At 46.2% G+C, this 19,182-nt stretch overlaps 1 protein-coding gene across 1 annotated transcript in view; it reads right to left on the bottom strand.

Moving 5' to 3' along the window:
- The window catches only part of LOC149442049 (brefeldin A-inhibited guanine nucleotide-exchange protein 2-like), a 104,133-nt gene extending 87,790 nt beyond the window's left edge, over positions 1–16,343 (bottom strand). Inside the window, exons 1-2 of the mRNA XM_089656571.1 lie at positions 16,152–16,343; positions 2,275–2,305 (exon numbers count right to left, since the gene is read on the bottom strand). Coding sequence (XP_089512697.1) covers positions 2,275–2,305; positions 16,152–16,284 — 164 coding nt within the window. The 5' untranslated portion in view covers positions 16,285–16,343. The remainder of the gene's footprint in view (positions 1–2,274; positions 2,306–16,151) is intronic.
- Between the last annotated feature and the right edge of the window lie 2,839 nt (positions 16,344–19,182).

Genomic DNA, 19,182 nt, shown 5'->3' on the forward strand with positions numbered 1-19,182 from the left:
ATAAGCCCGGTTCTAGGTCCTGGAGCCCATATGCTTTTCAAACTTTGGGTGGGATATATATATTTGAACACAGGCACAATTTTAGATTTTTCATGTATTGACCAAAATATATTCAAGCTATAGTTCTATAATGGATATTGGCTGAAAGTGCGCACTCTCAGGTTTAATTTGAGGGTATGTACATCCACATTGGAGGAAAGGTTTAGGAATTACAGCTCTTAAGATTAGCCATCCCCCCTTTTTCAAGGGACCAAAAGTAATTAGACAATTGATGCAAAAGCTCTTTCATGGCCAGGTGTGGGCTACTACTCCGTTATTTCTTCATCAACTATGCAGGTAAAAAGTCTGGAGTTGATTCTAAAGCCGGGCATACACATGTCAAATGCCAAAAGAATTTTCTTTCGAAAATATTTTTTAAGAATTTACATTCGAATTTCGCACCATTAGTGGGTCACAGGAACGGCCGATTTACGTGTGACCATCGAATTTGTGTGATCGGACATGTTGGAAATTTTTTGAAGAACGAACAAATTTCTAATCAATTATGGGAGAATCATGCGAGAAATATAAAGCGGTGACCTGGAAAGAAAAGAAAATTCTTGGCCACGTAACTTCTTTTCTGTAGCAACATAAGAAATTGAAGGCTTGGATCATTGCATTTCTAAATCAATGGTGGCACCATCGGATTACAAAACGCACAAAATTTCCAATTTTCTAAAGAAAATTTGTTTGGAATTCGACCCGTGTATGACCTGCATAAGTGTAGTATTTGCATTGGAATCTATTGCTGTGAACCTACATCAAGTGTTCAGAGGAGCTGTCCATGCAAGTGAAACAGGCCATTGTAAGGCTTCAAAAACTAAACAAATCCATCAGGATACTGCGTAAATGAGATGGACCCAAGACAGTGAACTTCCACCTCCTATACTGAGCTTTATGCAGGCCATAGATGGGGAGAGAACTGGCCAATTTTTCTTTAAAAAAACAAAAAAATTGGTCGTTCAAGCGGCAGACGTTACCAGGAACGGTAAAAAAAAAAAAGGGCTGTCTACAGCCGGCAAAAAGTGTCCCTGCAGGGAGCTCCGCTATTTCTTTGACAGTTATAGCGGTTGCAACAATGTATCTATTTGTATCCATTTAGGATACAGATGTTTTTATTTGGAAACAAATAGATACATTGTTGCAACCGCTATAAATGTCAAGGAACTGTCAAAGAAATAGCGGAGCTCTCTGCAGGGACACATTTTGCCGGACTGGAATTCCTCTTCTTCTTCCTCTTCTTCTTATTCATCCTCTTCTTCCTCCTCTTCTCTTTCTTCTTTTTTGTCTTCCTCTTGCAGGTCACTGCTCATGCGCAGATTTTTTTAATCGGTAAAAAGATCGGCCGATTTGCCCATAATTGCCGTGAAAATCGCCCGATTGGCAAAATCGCTCGATTTTTTTCCAACTTTACCGATAAAAAAAATCTGCCAAAATACCGAAAAACGGCCAAAAAATTAGCCCACTAATGATCCGAAAATCGGCCGATTTTCGACCCATTTATGGCCTGCATTTCACCAAAATCCACATGGTTTGGTATAACAGCTGGAATTGTCCCAGCCCAGCACATAATGTAGGTCTGGTGTGCAGGGACTAGCAGAAGGGGCTAAGGGAAGCTCATCATTTACAGACTAACAGCAAGTGCCCATGTAACACCGACAGGTGACAGGACTGTGCAGCAAACAAGGCCAAAAGGGTGAGAAAAGAGATTATTATTATACAGGATTTATATAGCGCCAACAGTTTGCTCAGCGCTTTACAATATAAAACGGGAGACAATACAGCAACAATACAGTTCAGTACAAGAGGGATAGGAGGGCCCTGCTCCTTGGAGCTTACAATCTAGGAGATGTCCTACAACTGGTGAAAGCCAGAAAAAGTGGAGCCAAAATCTAAATACATAAAGCGAAGCAGGTATATTAGAGCCGTTTTATCTGACCAAAGACAGGTAAAACTGTTCAGCCAGCCTTGTGATCCACACACTCCTGCCACACTGGATGATAAAATCAGTCATATGACACTGACCCAACAAGCAGGCAGGGGTCACATTGGGAGCTAAGCCAAGCAATAGGAGTTCCCTTCCTCACTATTCAGTGTGACGGACGTGTAAATTCCAAGCCTACACTGGAAGGAAAAGCAGTTCACGTGTATGGTTTCTATGTATTTAGCAGTCTGTCCGACATTCGTAATTAGGGCCTTCTGTACAATGAAACACAACATAAAGGAAACACTTACTTCTCCTGTTCCAGCTCAGCCTTGATTTCATCTGCAACAGAAAGAACGATTATTGGCAACTAAAACCTCTGAGAACAAAAGCTAAAGTAATATTATTAACATATAATTATGATTTTCCACTGGAGCAGAATGATGGGGGGGGGGGGGGCCTTCTTCCCTCAGACCCAGAAACTTCACAATTATCACCATGGGGTTGATTTACTAAAGCAGAAGTGCAGCTGTGCATGGTAGCCAATCAGCTTCTAACTTCAGCTTGTTCAATTAAAGCGATTGTAAGGCTTCGTGTACACGAGCAGCTTCTAAACTCGAGTTTATGAGCTTTTGGAATTTTTTTGCCAAAGCTCCTAAAACGCAACTCCATAAGAGCCTGTGTGTCCATGTACATACAGGCTTTTAGCAGAGTTTAGGAGCTGCCGCGTTTAGGTGAGGTTAAACCTCCCCCTCCTGAACGCATGGAAGTATCGCGTTCAGGATAGGAACGTTTTGACCACTGCCAAATTGTGGTACCACGGTTGCCGTGTTTTCCCACGGTCAGGGTAGGCTTGTGTACATGGAGCCTAAAGGTTCATTTTTTTTTTTGTAAAACAACAAACATGTCTAGACATATCAGGGTGGATAAAAATCAATGATTTTTAAAAAATAAAAATTAAAAAAAAAAATCAGATTTTTTTAATTTAAAATCAGATTTTTTTTTTATTTAAAATCAGATTTTTTTTATTTAAAATCAGATTTTTTTTATTTAAATCGGATTTTTTTTTAAATAAAATGCTTTTTGAGGAAAATATATTACCATCCAAAGGTTATTCCATCATGAAATAAAGATTAGTTTTTTAATTATGTAGAATAAGGCTGTATAAGTTTAATTTTTTTGGTAAATAAATTCCATGAATCCATTCACAATGTCATGCTCTTCCAGAGGTTTTTGTAAGATTATTGGGCAGTTTCTCTGCCTACAAGATATTATCACAGATGTTTGGTTTACTTTTGCAGTTCTCAAAACTGAATCTGACTCAGCGGAGATCACATGCCTCTTCTTCACAGCAAAAATGTTATAACATGAACAGAGTTAAGAAAAAGACCTTCATCCTAACTTCTACAAACCTATGAATACAGAATCAACCCCTTCACTGCTAAGTTTCAAGAAGTTCAGTGAATAGAATAGAAACAATATTTTTCTGATTGTTTGGAGTGGAATAGATCTGCACAAGAAGAAAGTGAAACTAAGTGTGAGGGGGAGGGGCTGACAGTCTAAGTTTCTTCAAATATATATATTTTGTTTAGCCAAATTAGTTACCAAACATGGATGTTTAAGCGAATCACATCTGCTGGAATGTTATTGTTTCAGTTGAATAAATCTATTTAAATTGTTATTATTAAGGTAATGATTATTTTTCTCCTTCCTAAGTACAACAGAAAAGTTGTCCAAATATGAATGATTAACCTATTAAACTGGGGATAAAAAAACTAATATGAAAAGTTGTTATTCTAAAAATCTTCATCTACTTGTATATTAAAGTTATACCAGCAAGAATTAGTCTTTATGTAGAAAACTAGGATTTACATCAAGCCTCACTGACTAGTGATTGAAATCAGTTTGATTTAAATCAAATCCACCCTGGTGAAGAAAATGATAAAATTTTAAGTTTGGGTACAATGTTGTATGACCGCGCAATTGTCATTCAAAGTGCGAAAGCGCTGAAACCTGAAAACTGGCCTGGGCAGGAAGGTGTAAAATTGCCCGGTATTGAACTGGTTAAACCTCCCCCTCCTGAATGCAAGGAAGTATCACGTTCAGGATAGGAACGTTTTGACCGCGGCAAAATTGCAGTACCGCGGTTGCCGCGTTTTCCCATGGTCAGGGTAGACTCATGTACATGGAGCCTAAAGGTTCATTTTTTTTTGTAAAACAACAAACATGTCTATACATACCTACTGTGTGCAGTGGTTTTGCACAGAGCAGCCTGGATCCTCTTCTCAGGTCCCCTGCAGGTTCTCCTGGCCCTTCCCTCCCGTCGAGTGCCCCCACAACAAGCAGCTTGCTATGGGGGCACCCGCTGCTCCGTGTATCCATTCACACATGGGGCCGCAGCTTGGCCCAGCCCCCACTCTCTCCTCATTGGCTGACTGGCTGTGATTGACAGCAGCGGGAGCCAATGGCTTGCTGTCTCAACCAATGAAGAGGCAGAGACCCATCACAGCCAAGGCTATCATTCACATCGTGATGAGGCTCAGGTAAGTATTGTGGGGGCTGGGGGCACTGCTGCACAAAGAAGGTTTTTTACCTTCATGCATGAAGGTAAAAAAGCGTTGAGCCTTTACAACATTAAGGTTTGACAATAAAACCTGGAAGCTGATTGGTTTCTATGCAGAGCTGCATAAGATTTTGCACTCTACAGTTTTAGTAAATAGCCCCCCTATGTGTCACCACACGCACCTCTCTAAAAAATGCCAGTATGAACAGGGCTGCCATGTTTGGTCCTGCTATAGCCAGAAGTGCTGGAAATGGTTGATTTCACCCATTGGAAGGGGCTCACTATATTCCATAGAGGTTTCCCAGACTCAGGAAACAGGAGTTGACTTTTCCTTTCTCTGTGGATAAACAGGAAAGGCACAAAAACTACAAGTCTCCCATGGATCGCAATGAGTTGAGGCCGGGTCAAACTGGGTAATGCATTGGCCTGGCAGAGTATTATAGGATACCTGCAGCACTCATTATCACACCAGCCAGGCAGAGTATTAGAAAGCATCTGCATCCCTCAGTCACACACCAGTATTATAGAGAATCTGCGGCTCTCAGTCACACACCATCCTGGGCAGAGCATTAGAACGTGTCTGTGGCCCTCAGGCACACATGGGCCTGGCAAAGCATTATACAGCAGTGTATCTGCAGCCCTCAGGCACACAGTGAGGGCCTGGCAAAGCATTGCAGAGAATTTGTGGTTCTTAGTCACACTTCAGTCTGCAAGAGTATTAGAGATTATCTGCACCCTCTGGCCTGGACAAGTATTCTAGACTCATGAGCAGTGGTTCTCAACCTTCCCAATGCCGCGACCCTTTAACCACTTGCCTACCGCGCACTTATACCCCCTTCTTTACCAGACCAATTTTCAGCTTTCAAAGCTGTCGCACTTTGATTGACAATTGCGCAGTCATGCAAGATGGTACCCATATGAAATTTTTATCATTTTTTTTCTCACAAATAGAGCTTTCTTTTGGTGGTATTTAATCGACGCTGGACACTTTAATTTTTGCGCTATAAACAAAAAAATTGCAAAAAATTTGAAAAAAAAAAAGTTTCTGTGTTTCTATTATAAAATTTTTCAAACAGGTAATTTTTCTCCTTCACTGATGTGCGTTGATGAGGCAGCACTGATGGGCACTAATAGGCGGCACTGATAGGCAGCACGGATAGGTGGCACGGATAGGTGGCACTGACTGGCATCACTGCTGGGCACTGACTGGTGGAACTGACTGGCAGCACTGCTGGGCTGCACTGATGGGCACAGGTGGGTGGCACTGCTGGGCACAGGTATGTGGCACTGCTGGGCACCGATCATCAGAGAACTGATCATTAGTGCCCTGATGATCGGTGCCGATCCTCGCTCTGACAACTGCCGGTTCTCAGCAGTACTTTCCATGCGCTCTGACAGCGTGAGGAAAGTGCAGCCGAGAACCGGCAATTGCATTTCCCGGTGATCAGCGTGTCATTGGACACGGCTGATCACGTGGTAAAAGGACGCTGTGATTGGCCTTTTACCACATCACGTGATCAGCTGTGTCCGTAGGACACAGCTATCACGGAGATCGCCGGGAGCGCGCCCCCGGAGGCACGCAGGATAGCGTGTTCTGGGAGGAAGTCACATGACGCCCTCCCAGAACTGGCCGGCCGCAGTGTAGCCGTCATTCGGCTATCTGCGGTTGGCAAGTAGTTAATACAGTTCCTCATGTTGTGGTGACCCCCAACCATAAAATTATTTTCGTTGCTACTTCATAACTGTAATTTTGCTACTATTATTAATCGTAATGTAAATATCTTACCTCCAATACTGCTGCTTTCAACACAGTAGTTGCTTTTAACAGAGTAGCTGCTTTCTACACAGCAGCTGCTCTTTACACGTGACTGGTCCACATAAGTACATTATGGCGCCAACCCTGTCACATACACCTGTATTTGTACAGGGTGTATGTGATGGGGTTGGCGCGATGATGTCATCACACCAGGTACTCGTATGTGGGCGTATCTGCATGTGGGCAGACCCGCCTGGAGAGAGATAGAGGAGTGGTGTCTCGGTTCCTAAGACCATTGGAAATATGTGTTTTCTGATGGTCTTAGGCGACCCCTGTGAAAGCGTTGTTCGACCCCCAGGTTGAGAACCACTGCTCTAGAGTATCTGTGGCCTGCAGTCACACACCAGCCTAGCAGAGTATTATAGAGTATCTGCGACACAGTCACATTCCGCCGTGGCAGAAGACTAGTGTACTTTATCTGCAGCCCTCAGTCACATACCAGCGTGGCAGAGTATTCTAAAGTGTTTGTGGCCTGTAGTTATACAACAGCTTGGCACAGTACTATAGATTATCTGTAGCCCTCAGTCACACGCTGACCTTGAAGAGTTTGAGAGAGTATCTGCGGCACTGTCTGTCGCATATCGGTCCAGAAGTGTATTCTAGATTATCTATGCCCTCATATACCGGCCTGGCAGAATATTATAGATCATCTGTCGGCCTCGGTCACACATTGGCCTGGCAAAATATTCTAGAGCAGCCATTCTCAACCAGGGTTCTGTGGAAGCCTGAGGTTCCTCCTGAGGTTGATAGAGGTTCCTTGATCTGTGGCTGATTGGCCTTTTGACTGATGGCACCGGAATAGTTTTGGAGCCAACATCACTTGGCAGAGACCATGACATTACACCAATTAACCTTTTAGCTGTCTGTAAGGTTGGCATTCCTCCCACTGGCCGCCCACGCGAGGGACGTCCCTCCCACTGGCCGGCCACGCGACGGACGTCCCTCCCACTGGCCGGCCACGCGACGGACGTCCCTCCCACTGACTGCCAACGCGGGGGACGTCCCTCCCACTGACCGCCAACGCGGGGGAAGTTCTTCCCACTTAATTGATTTTGGTGGGTTTCCCCAAGACCTCAAAATTATTGTAGGAGTTCCTCTGGTGTAAAAAGGTTAAAAAAATGGCTGTTTTAGAGTATTTGCTCCTCAGGCACACACCAGTCTGAAAGAGTATTATAGAATATCCACACACCAGCCTGACAGAGAATTATTATAGATTATCTGCAGCTCTCAGTCACACACTGGCCTGGAAGAGTATTATAAAGTAACTGTGTGCCTCAGTCATACACCGGCTGGTCAGAGTATTATAGCATATCTGTGATTATCAGTCATACACCAGTCTGGCAAAGTACACTACTCAAAAAAATTAAAGGAACACTTTGAAAACACATCAGATCTCAATGGGGAAAAATATGCTGGATCTCTATACTGATATGGACGGGGTAATGTGTTAGGAACAGAAGGATGCCCCATCATTTGATGGAAATAAACCTACAGAGGACTGAATTCAAAGACACCCCGAAAATCAAAGTGAAAAAAATGATGCAGAAGGCTAGTCCATTTTGCTGAAATTTAAGTGCAGCAACTCAAAATGGTCCTCAGTAGTCTGTATGGCCCCCATGTGCTTGTATGCATGCCTGACAACATCAGGGCATGCTCCTAATGAGACAACAGATGGTGTTCTGGGGTGTTTCCTCCCAGATCTGGACCAGGACATCACTGAGCTCCTGGACAGTCTGAGGGGCAACCTGGCGGCGTCGGATTGACCGAAACATGACATCCCAGAGGTGTTCTATTGGATTTAGGTCAGGCGAGTGTGGGGGCCATTCAATGGTATCAATTCCTTCATCCTCCAGGAACTGCCTGCATACTCTCGCTACATGAGGCCGGGCATTGTCATGCACCAAGAGGAACCCAGGACCCACTGCACCAGTGTAGGGTCTGACAATGGGTCCAAGGATTTCATCACAATACCTAATGGCAGTCAGGGTGCCATTGTCTAGCCTGTAGAGGTCTGTGTGTCCCTCCATGGATATGCCTCCCCAGACCATCACTGACACCACCAGAATGGTCATGCTGAATGATGTTACAGGCAGCATAACGTTCTCCACGGCTTCTCCAGTCCCTTTCACGTCTGTCACATGTGCTCAGGGTGAACCTGCTCTCATTTGTGAAAAGCACAGGGCGCCAATGGTGGACCTGCCAATTCTGGTGTTAAATGGCAAATGCCAATCGAGCTCTATGGTGCCGGGCAGTGAGCACAGGGCCCACCAGAGGACGTCGGGCCCTTAGGCCACCCCCATGTTTGGTCAGAGACATTCACACCAGTGGCCAGCTGGAGGTCATTTTGTAGGGCTCTGGCAGTGCTCATCCTGTTCCTCCTTGCACAATGGAGCAGATACCGGTCCTGCTGATGGGTTAAGGACCTTCTATGGCCCTGTCCAGTTCTCCTAGAGTAACTGCCTGTCTTCTGGAATCTCCTCCATGCTCTTCAGACTGTGCTGGGAGACACAGCAAACCTTCTGGCAATGGCATGTATTGATGTGCCAACCTGAAGGAGTGGGACTGCCTGTGCAACCTCTGTAGGGTCCAGGTATGGCCTCATGCTACCAGTAGTGACACTGACCCTAGCCAAATGCAAAACTAGTGAAAACAGACTAAAAAGATGAGTAGGGAAAAAAATTTCAGTGGCCTCCGGCTGTAAAGCCATTCCTGTTTTGGGGGTCGTCTCATTGTTGCCCATCTATTGCACGTTTGGTGTTAATTAAATGAACGCCCCCCCTCTGCTACTTAACTGACCAGATCAATATCCTAGGATGCTAGACTCTGATTAAGAAGTGTTCCTTTAATTTTCTTACGCAGTGTCTTATTGTCAGCCCTCAGTCTCACACCAGCCTGGCAGAGTATTCTGAAGTGTTTACAACCATCAAGAACATAGCAGTCTGCAGAGTATTAAAGTATTTGCAGCCCTCAAACACACCAACCTAGAAGAGTATTATAGAGTATCTGTGGCCATAAGCACACTGGCCTACAAAATATTTGCGTATCTGCAGGCCTCAGTGGAACACTGCTCTGGTAGAGAATATCTGTGCCATGAAACTATGAGGAGGAGGAAGAGTAAACAGCAGATAAGGTTACCAGCACAGAGTAAACAAAGTAGAGGACACAGCAATACACAGCTATAGGGCAGAGTGGAAGGCTACCACAATGTCCACTGCAGTTTACTTAAAGAGGACCTGTCATATCATGTCCAACAGATCCATCTGTCTTCATACTTCCAAGTAGAATATACAGCATGTCTATCTCCAGCATATGCTCTTCTGGCTCCAAGGACCTGGAGGCCCGCTCAATCATACACACCTACTTATTCTCAGTAAATAATTATTTCCACACTAATCTGCAGACAGGCATGATACACCTGACAAACTCCAAACTTCTCTTTCTCCAACCACAGCAGCAATACTCACTCTTGCTCCTCTCCCAGGTGGGTGAATCTGCCTGGATTTGGGAAATATTGTTTGAAATTCCATTGAGGTCTATAAGGAAAAGGGGGATGGGGGCAATCTTGGTATTGGTATTGCACAGAGGGGCCCCAAACCTCCTCTTCTAAAGGTACCCTGCTGGAGCTGTCCACTCCTCCTCTTCATTGCCTGACCCCATAGTAAGCGCTTGCTATGGAGGCATACATGAAGACTCAATCCTGAGCCAGGCTGTGTCTATAGACACACATAGCATTGCTTAGCCCCATCCCCTCTCTGAATTTGATTGACAGCGGCAGGAGCCATTGGCTCCTGCTGCTGCCCCAGGTCTAGCAAGGAGGGAAAGAGAGAAAGCCCAGCGATACTGCTCTAGTACACAACACTAAATCAAGTTGGGGCTCAGGTAGATATTTAAGGGTGCTGGGGGGAGCTAACCTTGGGATGTTTTATTACCTTAATGCACATATTGCATTAAGGCAAAAAAAACCTTTAGCCTTTACAACCACTTGAAGATATTACAAAGAATACAGCAGTTTAAATTGGCCAGCAGCAGGACAATTTTAATCAAGGATAACAGGCTTAACTAGTGTATGCCTAACTTTTTATATTTGGTGAAGATAGGGATGTGGTTAATGTGAGTGATGGGGGAAATGTACTCAAACTTAAGCACTCAGAATCTGGTACACCTGTGCATGGTAGCCAATCAGCTTCTAACTTCAGCTTGTTCAATTAAGCTTTGACAATAAAAACCGGAAGCAAATTGATTTCGACACACCAAATTTTTCACGCTCCATTTTTAGTAAATCTCCCCCAATGTGAAGTAGTTTAGGCGCTCACTGTACTTGCACTTAGTTTTTTATTCTATTATTCAAATGATGTAGAGGTATGGAGTGAACAAAAGGCAGTTCCAAGAATGGATGGTCCGCTGATCTCAAATCAACCTTTAAAATAAAAATTCAAGACAAAAATCACCTCCAATGATAAGAACCTTTACGTATTTGCCCTAAGAGCTAGCTATCTCTCCCTCTGCAGTTTGTCAGCTTCTCCTACAACAGCTTCCAATACACTGACACTATGGCCGCTCTGTGCCCCCACCTCCACCCCCCTTTCTAGTGAGAGCTGGTAAACAGAATCCCCCTTCTTTGGCTTTGCTGGCCATAATTCAATGGCATTCTTGTTTAAAAAATGCTCCCAGGTGAATCTGCACACAAATTTGTCAGGACTGCAATTCCCAAACCCTGGGCTGCACAGAGTGACAGGCGGCATACTGCACAGAATGTGGTATTACTAGCAGTATGCACTGGGCGTTTCATCACTGGTAAGGCATGAAAAGAATCAGGTATAGAGAGGTGCCGGAGGTAGGACAAACCTGAGGATGGGAGTCACTATGCCCTTCAATATTACAATACCAGGGAGAGCAATAAAAGGTAATATACACAATACACACTGGAGGATGAGGATCACTATCGCCTTCCAGTATTACTATAACAGGAGCACAACTCAGGTAATGTACACACCTGAGGAAGAGGATCACTACTGGGATCCCATTAATTACAAGAACAGGTGAGAACTGATCCCCTTGGCTGTAGAAATACCTGTCCAGAGCTTATATCGTATGACTTAATGGAAACACTTTGAAATGGTCTCAAAATCCCTGTGATAAGCGATGAACACGAAGAACCGGCCTAACGGGTAAAACCAGCAGAGCGGAAGTAGAATCTGCTCCTGATGATCATGCCGACACCATACAGTACAATCCACTGATCGGGACATTCATTTGCTATAACCATTGTCAGACATGAGGAGTGTGTGGGAGCGGAAATCCTAAACCTAAAACAGTGCTGTGGAATGACGTATAGTAGAGGACAAGGATGACCAGTAAAAGGCTGCGATGGAAGCGGATTGATCTACTACACTGTACACACAAACACAGTCTTGGGAGTAAACAGGAAGAATGTCTATCAGGATGAGAGAGAACACGTGTTGGAGGAATCAGGGACTGAGGAGTCCATGTCACACACACAATGCAACACCCCAAATCTGCAACCCGTAACAAGTGTACAGAGGGGAATATGGAGGGGTGTGCACAGAGGGGGACATAGAGGGGTGTGCGCAGAGGGGGACATAGAGGGGCGTGCGCAGAGGGGGACATAGAGGGGCGTGCGCAGAGGGGGACATAGAGGGGCGTGCGCAGAGGGGGACATAGAGGGGCGTGCGCAGAGGGGGACATAGAGGGGCGTGCGCAGAGGGGGACATAGAGGGGCGTGCGCAGAGGGGGACATAGAGGGGCGTGCGCAGAGGGGGACATAGAGGGGCGTGCGCAGAGGGGGACATAGAGGGGCGTGCGCAGAGGGGGACATAGAGGGGCGTGCGCAGAGGGGGACATAGAGGGGCGTGCGCAGAGGGGGACATAGAGGGGCGTGCGCAGAGGGGGACATAGAGGGGCGTGCGCAGAGGGGGACATAGAGGGGCGTGCGCAGAGGGGGACATAGAGGGGCGTGCGCAGAGGGGGACATAGAGGGGCGTGCGCAGAGGGGGACATAGAGGGGCGTGCACAGTGTACAGAGGGGGACATAGAGGGGCGTGCACAGTGTACAGAGGGGGACATAGAGGGGCGTGCACAGTGTACAGAGGGGGACATAGAGGGGCGTGCACAGTGTACAGAGGGGGACATACAGGGGCGTGCACAGTGTACAGAGGGGGACATAGAGGGGCGTGCACAGTGTACATAGGGGGATATAGAGGGGCGTGCACAGTGTACAGAGGGGGATATAGAGGGGCGTGCACAGTGTACAGAGGGGGATATAGAGGAGCGTGCACAGTGTACAGAGGGGGATATAGAGGGGCGTGCACAGTGTACAGAGGGGGATATAGAGGGGCGTGCACAGTGTACAGAGGGGGATATAGAGGGGCGTGCACAGTGTACAGAGGGGGATATAGAGGGGCGTGCACAGTGTACAGAGGGGGATATAGAGGGGCGTGCACAGTGTACAGAGGGATAATTTAGAGAGGCATGCAGTGGGGGTACATATTGGGGAGCATGCAGAGATATATATATATATATATATGCCCCAATATACAGCAGAGTATATACTCATTCTCTCTGTTGTCAATTACGGATGTGAACGCTGCACTCCACGGAAACAGGACAGAGAGAAGATCGACTCATTTGAGCTTTGGTGCTGGAGAAGGATTTTATGTCTGCCGTGGACAGCCCATAGAACGAACAAATCGATTGTGGACAGGATCAAAGCGGCTGTCACTAGAAGCCCAAATGATGAAGCTGCTCACACTTTCAGAAGAGATGGAAGGAACCAGGTGGACAGGGAGACCGACTAATAGATGGCTGGGCACAGTGACTACAGCTGTAGGGGTGACACTGGAGGATCTCACCACACCAGCACAAAGCCGACTTCTCTTTAGATCCCTCATTCATCACCTCGCTCTGACTTGGGCTGATGGTACTTCATAATAATGGGGAGGGGTATTTTGGGGCGCATACAAAGGAGTATCTTCATACACTGATATGGATATGTATTGGGTGACATATATGGAAAGGTATGTAGGAAGGCAGCGGGGGGCATATACTGTGGGGGGAGGCATGTACTAGGAAGGATACACTGAGGAGTACACAGAGGGTGTTATGGGCGATATACAGGGAAGTATATAGGAAGGCAGTGTGGAGTACATACTGGGCGGGGGAGGGGGGTACATGGGTACTGGGGAGTATAAAGAGGGATATTATGGGGGATACACAGAAGTATATAGGAAGGTATTTGGGGGGGGGGGGTATCTCTATAGGGGGTATACAGAGTATGTAGGGGGCTATGTATTGAGAAATATACAGAGGGGTGTATATATTGGGGGGTATATAGGAGGGCATATGGGGTGTATATATTGGGGGGTATATATTGGAGGGTATATGGGGTGTATATATTGGGGGGTATATAGGTCACATGGGGGGTATATATTGGGGGGTATATAGGAGGGCACATGGGGGGTATATATTGTGGGGTATATAGGAGGGCACATGGGGGATATATATTGTGGGGTATATAGGAGGGCACATGGGGGGTATATAGGAAGATACATGGGGGGTATATATTGTGGGGTATATATGAGGACACATGGGGGGTATATAGGAGGGCACGAGGGAAATATATTGTGGGGTATATAGGAGGGCACATGAGGGGTATATATTCTGGGGTATATAGGACGACACATGGGAGGTATATATTGTGGGGTATATAGGAGGACACATGGGGGGTATATATTGGGGGGTATATAGGACACATGGGGGGTATATATTGTGGGGTATATAGGAGGACACATGGGGGTATATATGAGGACACATGAAGGGTATATATTGTGGGGTATATAGGACGACACATGGAGGGTATATATTGTGGGGTATACAGGACGACACATGGAGGGTATATATTGTGGGGTATACAGGACGACACATGGAGGGTATATATTGTGGGGTATACAGGACGACACATGGAGGGTATATATTGTGGGGTATATATTGTGGGGTATATAGGACGACACATGGAGGGTATATATTGTGGGGTATATAGGACGACACATGGAGGGTATATATTGTGGGGTATATAGGACGACACATGGAGGGTATATATTGTGGGGTATATAGGACAACACATGGAGGGTATATATTGTGGGGTATATAGGACGACACATGGAGGGTATATATTGTGGGGTATATAGGACGACACATGGAGGGTATATATTGTGGGGTATATAGGACGACACATGGAGGGTATATATTGTGGGGTATATAGGACGACACATGGAGGGTATATATTGTGGGGTATATAGGACGACACATGGAGGGTATATATTGTGGGGTATATAGGACGACACATAGAGGGTATATATTGTGGGGTATATAGGATGACACATGGAGGGTATATATTGTGGGGTATATAGGAGGACACATGGGGGGTATATATTGTGGGGTATATAGGAGGACACATGGGGGTATATATGAGGACACATGGAGGGTATATATTGTGGGGTATATAGGATGACACATGGAGGGTATATATTGTGGGGTATACAGGACGACACATGGAGGGTATATATTGTGGGGTATACAGGACGACACATGGAGGGTATATATTGTGGGGTATACAGGACGACACATGGAGGGTATATATTGTGGGGTATACATGACGACACATGGAGGGTATATATTGTGGGGTATACAGGACGACACATGGAGGGTATATATTGTGGGGTATATAGGACGACACATGGAGGGTATATATTGTGGGGTATATAGGATGACACATGGAGGGTATATATTGTGGGGTATATAGGACGACACATGGAGGGTATATATTGTGGGGTATATAGGACGACACATGGAGGGTATATATTGTGGGGTATATAGGACGACACATGGAGGGTATATATTGTGGGGTATATAGGACAACACATGGAGGGTATATATTGGGAGGTATATAGGAGGGCACTTGGGGGGTATATAGGAGGGCACATGGTGGTATATATTGGGGGGTATATAGGAGGGCACATTGGGGGTATATATTGGGGGGGTATATAGGAGGGTATATATTGGGAGGTATATAGAAGGGCACATGGGGGGTACATATTGGGGGGTATATTAGAGGACACATGAGGGGTACATATTGGGTGTATATAGGACGACACATGGAGGGTATATATTGGGGGGTATATAGGAGGGCACATGGGGGGTATATATTGGGAGGTATATAGGAGGGCACATGGGGGGTATATATTGGGGGGTATATAGGAGGGCACATGAGGGGTATATATTGGGGGGTATATGGGGTGTATATATTGGGGGGTATATAGGTCACATGGGGTATATATATTGGGGGGTATATATATTGGGGGGTATATAGGAGGGCACATGGGGGGGTATATATTGTGGGGTATATGGGGTGTATATATTGGGGGGTATATAGGTCACATGGGAGGTATATATTGGGGGGTATATAGGAGGGCACATGAGGGGTACTTTTTGGCAGGTATATAGGACAACACATGGAGGGTATATATTGGGGGGGTACATATTGGAGGTATATAGGAGGGCACATGGGGGGTATATATTGTGGGGTATATAGGAGGGCACGAGGGGTACATATTGGGGGGTATGTAGGAGGGCACTTGGGGGGTACATATTGGGGGGTATATAGGAGGGCACTTGGGGGGTATATATTGGGGGGTATATAGGACACATGAGGGTTATATATTGGGAGGTATATAGGAGGGCACATGAGGGGCTTGAGGGACATTGTTTTAGGGTATGCATGGAGGGTGTCTCACCCCGGGCCACCTCGCAGGCTCTCCTGAGCTGTCCATGCTGCGTCTTGCGGAGCTCCCGGTCGGTAAGGATCCTCTCCAACGCCCGGCAGATGAACATACTTTTGGTCTCCCCCGCCTCCTGCATCCCCACCATCACCTCAACACAGCGCCGCCATCTTCCGCTCCATCACATGACCCCGGCGCGCCACGCCCACCTCCATGCTGGCAAACCAAAGGTCTGCCCGGGGGAGCTCCGCCGACGTCAGCGGGGAGGGCGTGTCCACCTCTGACAGCTGTCAAATCTTCCTCAGCTTCCTAGTTGGGCGGAGCAATAGGAGACGTTACCTCGCGGCCACCATCTTCCCGTAGCCTCATTGAGGGGTGGGGCATCTAATGCGCCTTAGAAGATAGTGAGGGTGAAAGGTGACAGGCTGCCTCAGATCTTCCATCTATCACACACCTCCAATGACTAGCAGCAGAAGAAGGGACACGCCCCCCCACCCACCAATAAGAAGGCACTTAGCACACAGCACAGTGTGTATATGAAGACAGATCGACACTTCCAACTAAAAGACAAAATTTTACACTAAAATGAAGAAATCCCCTTCCTCTGATATTGAGAATTTGCAGACATAGGATGTTAATGGAAATGTCCAGGTGTCCCCTGTGATTTGTCCCTTAACTGGTGTCACCCATCTTCTCCAATCTAATACCCACCCCTCCTCACCCTCTTTCATCATACACCCTGGGCGGGTGTCATCTCAGTCCTACAGGCACCCAGTACTGAGGCCAACATGTTAATTCCCCAGGTCCTCCAGTGTATGGGGTTCTTCACTGTTGTCATATGTGGGCAAGGACAAGCTCTCTTGATGTGCCCATTACAGTATTATATGCCAAGGCACTGGCTGGGTTATGGGGGAGTCCTTACCTTCTTTGGATCAGGACAGGTCCTCTTAATAAGCTCATTTAGGCCTGTGCTAGGTTATGGTGGGTTATGAGCTTCTCAAGAGTCAGAACAGGTCCTCTTAATGAGCCCATTAGGACCACAGCTAAGTTGCAGGCTCATCTTCTTGGGGGTCAGGTCCTGTCACGGAGCCCTTTAGGACCTCAGCCAGGTTAAGGAGGGTGAACAACCATTTTTGGGTCAGGACAGGTCCTCCTAATGTGCCCAGAAGGGCCTAAGCCTGGGTATGGAGGGTTATCACTTTCTTGAAGTCATTACAGGTCCTTTTTTTTTTTAATACACTTTTATTGATTAATGACATAAAAAAAGAAAATAATAACTGTTGGGGTTACATATGATGTATGAGAAGAGTCACAGGTACAGAAGTATAAGGTAATATACACTATATTGCCAAAAGTATTGGTCGGCCGGCCTTTCCACGCACATGAACTTTAATGGCATCCCAGTCTTAGTCCGTAGGGTTCAATATTGAGTTGGCCCCGCCCTTTGCAGCTATAACAGCTTCAACTCTTCTGGGAAGGCCGTCCACAAGGTTTAGGAGGGTGTCTATGGGAAGGTTGGACCATTCTTCCAGAAGCACATTTCTGAGCTCAGGCACTGATGTCGGGGGAGGAGGCCTGGCTCACAGTCTCCGCTCTAATTCATCCCAAAAGGTGTTCTATGGGGTTGAGGTCAGGACATTTGTCCAAAATGTCTTGGTATATGAAGTGTGATTCGTCACTCCAGAGAACACATCTCCACTGCTCTAGAGTCCAGTGGTGGCGTGCTTTACACCACTGCATCCGACGCTTTGCATTGCACTTGGTGATGTAAGGCTTGGATGCAGCTGCTCGGCCATGGAAACCCATTCCATGAAGCTCTCTACACACTGTTGTTGTGCTAATCTGAAGGCCACACCAAGTTTGGAGGTCTTTAGCTATTGACTCTGCAGACAGTTGGTGACTTCTGCGCACTGTGCACTTCAGCATGCGCTGACCCCGCTCTGTCATGTGATGTGGCCTACCACTTGTTGGCTGAGTTGCTGTTGTTCCCAGTTGCTTCCACTTTGTTATAATTCCACTAACAGTTGACCGTGGAATATTTAGTAGCCAGGAAATGTCACGGATGGACTTATTGCACAGGTGACAACCTATCACGGGACCACGCTTGGAGTCACTGAGCTCCTGAGAGCGACCCATTCTTTCACCAATGTTTGTAGAAGCAGTCTGCATGCCTAGGGGCTTTTTACACCTGTGTCCATAGAGGGGATTGGAACACCTGAATCCAATGACTTGGAGAGATGTCCAAATTCTTTTGGCAACATAGTGTATATGAATATGGAAAATTCAAACAATAACTGTGCATTTATATAGGAAAATTAAAGAATCACATAAAATCTTAAATAGTTATTAATACAAGGTGTATGGTATTATCACTGCAGGTCCTTTTAATGAGCCCATTAGTGCCTTGGTTATGTTACAGTGGCTCAATAGCTAGGTTGTGGGGTCATCTTCACCGGGTCAGGTCCTTTTAGAGGGCCCTTTAGAGCCTCAACTAGGTTACAGAGGGTAATCCCTTTCTGGGTCAAGAAAGGTCCTCTTAATTTGGGCCTACACCATGTGTTGGAGAGTCATCATTTTTGTGGAGTTAGGACAGGTCTTCTTAATGATCCTATTAGGACCTCAGCTAGGTTTTGGAGGGTGATCTGTCAGGAAAGGTCCTCTTAATGAGCCCACTGGTGCCTTTGCTAGGTTACAGTGGGTCATTACCTTCTCAGGGTCAGGACAGGTGCTGTTACTGGGCCCATTAGAACCTCAGCTAGGTTGTGGGGTCATCTTCTCAGGGCCAGGTCCTCTTAGCCTTTTAGCTCCTCAGCTAGGTTACAGAGGGTCATCACTTTTTCTTGGTCAGAACATGTCCTCTTAATGGAGAAAGTACAGAGAAGGGCAACCAAACTGATAAGAGGCACGGAGGAGCTCAGCTATGAGGAAAGATTAGAGGAACTGAATGTATTCTCTCTTGAGAAGAGATTAAGGGGAAATATGATCAACATGTATAAATACATCAGTGGTTCACAGGGGCAGACTGACAACTCATGGGGCCCCCAGG

This window comes from Staurois parvus, unplaced genomic scaffold, assembly GCF_062004578.1.
Source record: "Staurois parvus isolate SC_StPar_1 unplaced genomic scaffold, SC_StPar_1.0 ptg000918l, whole genome shotgun sequence".
Lineage (NCBI taxonomy): Eukaryota > Metazoa > Chordata > Amphibia > Anura > Ranidae > Staurois > Staurois parvus.